General features: G+C 54.6%; 2 protein-coding genes across 2 annotated transcripts; one reads left to right on the plus strand and one right to left on the minus strand.

Moving 5' to 3' along the window:
- Positions 1-2,858: 2,858 nt before the first annotated feature.
- LOC119362573 (probable membrane metalloprotease ARASP2, chloroplastic) lies at positions 2,859-4,355 on the plus strand. Its single transcript, XM_037627817.1, has one exon. It carries the CDS (start codon positions 2,955-2,957, stop codon positions 4,212-4,214), a length of 1,260 nt encoding a protein of 419 aa, XP_037483714.1. The 5' UTR covers positions 2,859-2,954; the 3' UTR covers positions 4,215-4,355.
- Positions 4,356-4,501: 146 nt separating this feature from the next.
- Positions 4,502-6,467, minus strand: LOC119362574. Its single transcript, XM_037627818.1, has 2 exons — positions 5,121-6,467; positions 4,502-4,665 (listed from the first exon to the last, which is right to left on the minus strand). The coding sequence occupies exon 1, from the start codon at positions 6,384-6,386 to the stop codon at positions 5,256-5,258; it is 1,131 nt and encodes a 376-aa protein (XP_037483715.1). The 5' UTR covers positions 6,387-6,467; the 3' UTR covers positions 4,502-4,665; positions 5,121-5,255.
- Positions 6,468-7,717: the final 1,250 nt, after the last annotated feature.

A 7,717-nucleotide genomic window follows, 5' to 3' on the forward strand; every position in this document is an offset into this window, starting at 1 on the left:
CCGCCTGCTTTCCACCCTTGTAGGTGGCCAGTCCGGCTCGAACCGGAACCATGAAAGCTGGGGGAAGATATCCCTCGGTTTGGAGCGCCACTAGCTCGCTGTGTGGAACTGAGCATCTCCCCCAATCTCTTGGCTTAGGGCTGGGAGTGCGAGAGGAGGAGCCGCTTCGACTATCCATGATGGAATGGATTTCTGCCAGAGGCGCTTCGATGAGAACTTGCGGATGGAGGATGGTGTGAGCTGGATCTAGATCCTTGCCTCTCTTATAGGCGGCTCGTTCGCATGGCTAGGGGGTAAAATGTAAAAATACCCCAGCCTTTTGCATTCGTACGACACGTGGAAGAAGGCCATTATTGGGCGTAGAAGCCAAGGAGCGCAACATTTATAAGGAAGTCGGACACTATTCGACAGGAACATGAAGTTTGAAGGAGAACCCGCCTTACAACGCCGAAGACAATATACATGCCGGACTAGTCGTCGCTGAAGCCCGGTTCGGGGGCTACTGAGGCAGTCCCGGACTAGGGGGTGTCCGGATAGCCGAACTATCATCATCGGCCGGACTCCAAGACTATGAAGATACAAGATTGAAGACTTCGTCCCGTGTCCGGATGGGACTTTCCTTGGCGTGGAAGGCAAGCTTGGCGATACGGATATGTAGATCTCCTACCTTTGTAACCGACTCTGTGTAACCCTAGCCCTCTCCGGTGTTTATATAAACCGGATGGCTTTAGTCAATAGGACGAACAACAATCATACAATAGGCTAGCTTCTAGGGTTTAGCCTCCTTGATCTCGTGGTAGATCCACTCTTGTAACATACATCATCAATATTAATCAAGGAGGACATAGGGTTTTACCTCCACCAAGAGGGCCCGAACCTGGGTAAAACATCGTGTCCCTTGTCTCCTATTACCATCCGCCTAGACGCACAGTTCGGGACCCCCTACCCGAGATCCACCGGTTTTGACACCGACAATCCTCGACAAAATTCTTGTCGAGGAAACCCACAAGATCCCCGGCAAGATCCTTGCCGGGGATGACAGCGCGCCCCGGCAAGACCCTTGCCGGGCCACCCGGCAAGGCCCTTGCCAAGGGCGTCAGCGGGGCCGCTGCCAGGCCCGCACCAACCAAGTCTCCACCGCCATTCACATGTAGCTGCCAGCCCAACCAGCTGGGCAGGCACCTGCGTGGGAACATGCAGCTTCCAGGCCAACTCAGCACATGCCTGCGTGGCGGCATGCAGATCTTCGTGAAGGCTCCACCACCGCGCCACCTCAGCTGCTTGCCTGCCTACATGGCGCCACATGCATCGCTGGCCAGGGCGCGTGTCGAAGGGAGGAGGAGCGGCGACGGACGGGACGGGCCTCGCTCCCGTCCCCGATAAAGCAAGAGGACACCTAAGCTACACATTAAATGCGTCTTGTCCTGTAATACGAGCGATAAGCTCATAGCACTGTAGGCCTTTCCACCTCATGTGTGCCACTGTGGCAGCCCCTTTCTACTATAAAAGGAGGCCCATGGCGTACTGGAGGGAGGATTCGGCTCTTTTGAACCACGCAACCACCATAGCTAGTTCAAGAGCTCAAGAACATTCAATACACCCACCAAAGCAGGACTAGGGTTTTACGCATTCCCCGCGGCCCGAACCTGGGTAAACGATCCTTGTGCTGATTGCTAATCCCGCTCTTCTCACAACCCTGCGCCCCCGCAACCGCATAAGGGATCCTCGTGATCCCATAGGTGTTGTTTCCCACCGACATCCTAGGCGCGCCAGGTAGGGGGCACGCAATTGTGAGAATCTGGTTTAACAGCCGGCCTAGTGGTTTCCCGCGGCTGTGGTCACCGGAGGAGAAGGCGCCCAAGAGAGCGGCGCTGCCTGCGAGCACGAAGGATGTCACGGCGGCGACGAAAAAGCTAAGTCATGCCAAACTTTAAACTTTCCTCCTTAATATAAGGTTATCGTCCTCGGAGATTCTGCCTATGTATGGAAAGCATGTACGCAGAGGGGCCGGCCAGCAATTGGCAACGCCCTTGCTCTGTTTCGAGTCCGCTCAACAGCTCAAGCGGCCGCATCGAGAGCGGCAGGGTAGCCTTCCGCAATTAGCAACGCTCTCGACTCTGACTCGAGTCAAGCTCGACAGTTCGAGCGGCCGCGTTAAGGGCGGTAAGGTGGTTCGCCCGGCAGCAAGCACACCTGGCAGGCCAATGGGGATCCGTCCTGAAGATGTCGCCCTGAGTTTACGCGCCGACAAGCCTACCCAGTTAACGTAGGGTGGACATACAAAGGAAAATCGAACAGGAAAATAGCATGCATAATGTCAGAAGTACTGCAGAGTCATATTACAAAGTTGCCGCCGCGGTTCTAACTAAAGATAGCAATTGTCTTGGTCATGGACCTGCAGCGGCGATAAGAAACGGGGTGCCTAGTCAGTGACTCAATGACAGGGTATGACAGGGATTACAAAGTCAGAGGATCCACGTCCGATTAAAACGATGAGGACTAGTAGCGATTGAGTCTTAATGGTGCCGGAAGGGGGAAGGCGGAGGCCGTGAGGGTAAAAGAAGAATAGTGTCAGCGTGAAGCCAGTCGAGCGAGGGAGGCGGCCGCATGAGGAAGGGTATTCTTCCACTGAGAAGTTGTTTTCACTGCTTAAAACTAAGAGCCATCTCACGCGTCTCCTAACACTTTTGAGAATTCGACTAGATCTGATTTAACTCTCAAAAACGAATATTTTAAGAAGTTAAGTCCTCTTGAGGCTTGGGTTAGACATGCCTCAACACAGCTCACTCAATCACCATGTAACACAGGCTCGCTGAGCAAAACTCCTCATAATGCTATGGCCGCGGTCAGTCGCCCCGCCTGCGTCAACCCACACCACACAGCCATGGCCAACAAACCGGCCACACCTCCAAGCTCCCAAGGATGCCAAATTATCCACTTCCTCCCCTCTCACCATGATTATCTCCAAGCCACCATTCCGCCCCTTTTTCCACTCGCCCTCCCTCGCCGCCGGCCCGCTGCGCCGCCACCGCCACCCCCATCCCCACCTCGCCAACAAGCCCTTCTCCGTCGCCGTCGCCGTCGCGGCCTCCCCGTCCGACCTCCTCGCCAGCGTCCAGTCCGTCGCGTCCGCCGCGTCGGTCCTCGCGTCCATCGTGCTCGTCCACGAGTCCGGCCACTTCGTCGCCGCCACCTCCCGGGGCATCCACGTCTCCCAGTTCTCCATCGGCTTCGGCCCCGCCCTCGCCAGCTTCCGCCTCGGCGCCGTCGAGTACGCGCTCCGGGCCATCCCGCTCGGCGGTTACGTCGGCTTCCCCGACGACGACCCCGAGTCCGGCTTCGCGCCCGACGACCCCGACCTCCTCCGCAACCGCCCCGTCCCGGACCGCCTCCTCGTCGTCTCCGCGGGCGTCATCGCCAACCTCATCTTTGCCTTCCTCATCATCTACGCCCAGGCGGTCACCGTCGGCGTCCCCGTCCAGGCGCTGCTCTCCGGCGTCCTCGTCCCCGACGTCGTGCCCGGCTCCGCCGCCGCGCGCTCCGGGCTGCTCGCCGGCGATGTCATCCTCGCCGTCCCCGGCGCCGCGCCGGACCCGTCCGTGCCGGCCCTGGTCGACCTCATCAAATCCAGCCCCAACAAGAAGGTCCTCCTCAAGGTGTCAAGAGCCGGGCCTGCGGCCGGGGACAAGCAGCAGTTCCTCGACCTCACTGTCGTGCCGGACACGAGCGTCGACGGGACGGGGCGCATCGGCGTGCAGCTTTCTCCCAACTATCGGGCCACGCGCGTGCACCCAAGGAACGTCTCCGAGGCCACCGTCCTCGCCGTGCGCGAGTTCAGGGCGCTGGGCGGGGCCGTGCTCGACGGGCTCCGGCAGACGTTCCTCAATTTCTCGCAGACGGCGGAGAAGGTGTCAGGCCCGGTCGCCATAATCGCCGTCGGCGCAGAGGTGGCGAGGTCGAGCGCTGACGGGCTGTTCCAGTTCGCGGCGATCATCAACCTCAACCTCGCGGCGATCAACCTGTTGCCGTTGCCGGCGTTGGACGGCGGGACGCTGGCGCTGATTCTTCTCGAGGCGGCCCGCGGCGGGCAGAAGATCCCCCGTGAGATCGAGCGGAGGATAATGTCGTCGGGGATATTGCTGGTGCTCATGGTCAGCATGTTCCTCATCGTGCGCGACACGCTCAATCTAGACTTCATCAAACAGAATATGTAGATTCTTTTTCGTCCGAGAGAACATTTTGCAGTAAATCTGTTCCTGTTTGTAAGACGAAGCCATGCATGTATGTATGTATCTCTTGCACAAATTCTTACAAAAAGCAACGGAGATAGTAGAACCGATTTGCAGCCATGTATACACTCTGCCTCAAGCCATACTCTGCTTCTAGTCACATTGCATATCTGATAGTAGGAACCAAGGTTTTGGACGGCTGAAATTGCCTAATTCTGGTTCGATTTGCATTCTTTTATAACATGTTAGCGCCGAGCTGCACAACACTCGGCACCGCAAACAAGCCTGAAAAAAAGCCTACATCTCCACGGATGCCTGATACTGCTAATACCGGAGCCTGACGATTCCAGTACATAAGCTCCAAGTTGCTGCTCTATAACGTCAAGGTTTCATCTCCCAGCGGCATCAATATCGGAACTGGAGATGTTTGTCATATCTGAATCAGAAATGGAGGCATCCGTCATATCTGAATCAACGTTAAGAAAAATACTGGGTGCTTCGAGCAATATAATCTTATTGCAAAGATACTAAGCAATGCAATCAATTGGGACGGATAATAACCAGTACAAGCATGCAAGGTACAAGGCAAAATAACTTCAAAGAAAGTAGCTAATACAAACTCAAATCCGGCATAATAGAACATTATGGTCCTGCTTTGCTTATAATTATGATAGTCTCAAAACAATGATGAGTATATCCCCAAGATGAGAAACATATACTTCTTGATGTCCCAAGTTCCACAGCTTTTCAATTGCATGGATAACAGCTTGCTAAAACAATTATTACTGACATAGCACACTACTAATACGGTAATACCTGCATAATATATAAATATGCCACAGTCCTATAGAGTGCAAAGTACAAGTCTGCAAATACCGAGAGCAAGGTTACCATGTGGAAGAGACGGTGGAGACAACGATGGTGGGAAACCGGCAAACAAATGAGAACCTATGTTGCTGAACTGAGACGTCAAGAACCACTCAAGCTGTAAAGTCCTCAGATTCAGAGTTAAAACTTCCGAGTCTATCACTTCTGCCGAAGGGTCTCCGGAATACCCAGGTTCCGGATCCCTTGTAGGAGTAAGTATCCCCCAGCTACACCCACGAGCATATAGCGATAGTTTACAGGTAAACTGAACCTTCCTTGTGGCAGCCACTGGTTTGCACCACCTCCATCATTTTGCAACACAGCATACCTGAGTTCAGGTGTCAAATACTCATTGATAAACACCCCAAGCCTTCCTTCCCCTGCCCCCAGAATGGCAACCTGTGTATTTCTGGTGCCAGGTGGGAGATTGACAGCAGAGAAATTCATGCTGCGTGTGTCGAGCAGGATCAACTTGTTTTTGTTCGCCGGATAAAATGCCCAACAGAAGTATCCGTGTGCGTAGTGGCGCATTCGCGGCCACAAGTACGATTCTGGCATGACGCCTGGAGCCGGGTTGTCCAATCCTGTGAGCAAACTGACCCAATTGTCAAGTGTAACAGCGCGCCACTGTCCATCACCTGAACCTGAAGAGAAGATGAGGAGGACCAGCCTGGTTGTGCAGCGCGCCAAGCAAATAACCCTGAATGAAATGCCATCCTCATCCTCGGTGGCCGGAGGAGCTAGGAAGGGCTCGAAATGCCCCATGTCCGACTGCCGCGCTAAAGCGGCGAGGTCGTCGGGGATGGCAGGCAGTAGGGTGTAGCGCCGGTACAGGGGATCACAGACGGCCAGGTCCCTGACCAAGACGCGGCAACTGAATTTGCTCCCCTCTGGGACGCCAGAGAGGAGGATGTGGCTGTCCCGCAAGTCACGCACATGCCAGCGCTCGGCGGAGGGGAGGAAGGAGCACGCGAAGTCAGCGGTGTGAGAGCCCGCGAAAGTGCTCGCCCCGGCGGCGGATGGGTGCGGCGGCTGGGCCAGCTGCAGCAGCGGCAGGTACCGGTGGGATCGATGGGAAACGATGCCTAGGAGAGGCGGCGGCTGGCGGGCGCGGAAGAGGCGGAGGAAGCGGTGGTCGGTGACGAGGCGGCGGAAGGAGACCCAGGCAACGGAGGCGCGGGCGAGGTCAGCGGCCGCGGGGAGGCGGACGAGGACTTCCTCGAGAAGCTCCTCGGGTAGCGTGAGCAGTATCGTCGGCGGGGCTTCAAGACGGCGAGGTGTCGACGCCATTGGGATCTGGAGTGGGGGATAGGGTTTCTCTCGCTCTGGCAGCGGAGGAACATTTCACTCGCCGCCGAAGACGACACTAGACTAGAGAACGAATGAACGGGGGGACCAAACGTGCCGTTTGATCTAAAATCATCTTCACAGTTGACACTAGACTAGAGAAGAGGAGTGAATTGCATAAAATCATCCTAACTACCGTCTTATATTGTAAAAAGGGAACGACTGGGAGCCAGTCCACTGAAATTTCTTTTCTGTCAGTTAATTAATCTGAACTGTTAAATAAAAAATGAACGTTTCAGATTACGTCTTCCAAAAAACAAATTGTCGCCGCCTGTGCTCTTCTTCCTCCAACCGCCTGCTGCCATTGGCCAGGCCGCCTGCTTCCATCCCCTGTGGTCGGCGGCACTGCCGCGCCAGCCTCGCCGCCTCGCCCTCTCCCCTCAACCTCTCCCCACCGCCGTGAAGTCGCCGCTCCCGGCCATCCCTCTAAACGGGTGGACCCCTTGAAATTCTCCAGCAAACATGCACCACCCCCACCCCTAAGATAGACAAGGGGGCAGCTGCTAGCCTGCTACAACCTGGTGCACCCCTTGTACCCTAAGATAGACAAGGAGGCAACTTCTCCCCTGCCCTCTTTGCACCCTAAGAAACGAGATCAAACCTGCCTCAATGCTCTAAGGTTGTTGCTTTCTTCTCTACCAAATCGACTGACCTAAATTTCTTTTTCAGGCGACTGGCGTGTAGCTAAACTGTTATAGAAAACCACTACTATACGTTGTTGTCCAAACGATCGCTGGCACTTAGTAATCTTTTCACTAAAATATTATGCGTGCTATGCGTCAACCAACTGATTCTAAGAGAGATCGGTCGGGTCGCCAGCCGCCGAATTTGTTCCCACACAATCATTTGATCTTGAAGCATTGGCGATGTTGCGACCCGATCAGTGCAACACCAGTGATGTTGCATCCCAGCTCGGCTTTGTAGCATGTGGTGGCCGTCATTTAGGCCCGATGAGTGCTCCGCAACACGATCGATGTTGCCTACGCAACAATGTTGTATCCGGTGCTCACTACTCGCAGCGCATGATGGCCGCCACTCTCGCAGCACACACGGTCGTGGCCTGATACGTATCCAACGTATCTATAATTTATGAAGTATTAATGGCATGTTTAAAACAATTTTATATGGTTTGGGTGCAATTTTATATGATTTAAATCAAACTAGCCCGACAATGTTTTCAGCAGAACTACCGTGATGTTTTTATGCAGAAATCAAAGTTCTCCAAATGCAGCGAAACTTTTGGACGATTTTTTTGGAAGAAAAGAAGCACTAGA

The sequence above is a fragment of the Triticum dicoccoides genome, chromosome 2B (assembly GCF_002162155.2).
Source record: "Triticum dicoccoides isolate Atlit2015 ecotype Zavitan chromosome 2B, WEW_v2.0, whole genome shotgun sequence".
Classification (NCBI taxonomy): domain Eukaryota; kingdom Viridiplantae; phylum Streptophyta; class Magnoliopsida; order Poales; family Poaceae; genus Triticum; species Triticum dicoccoides.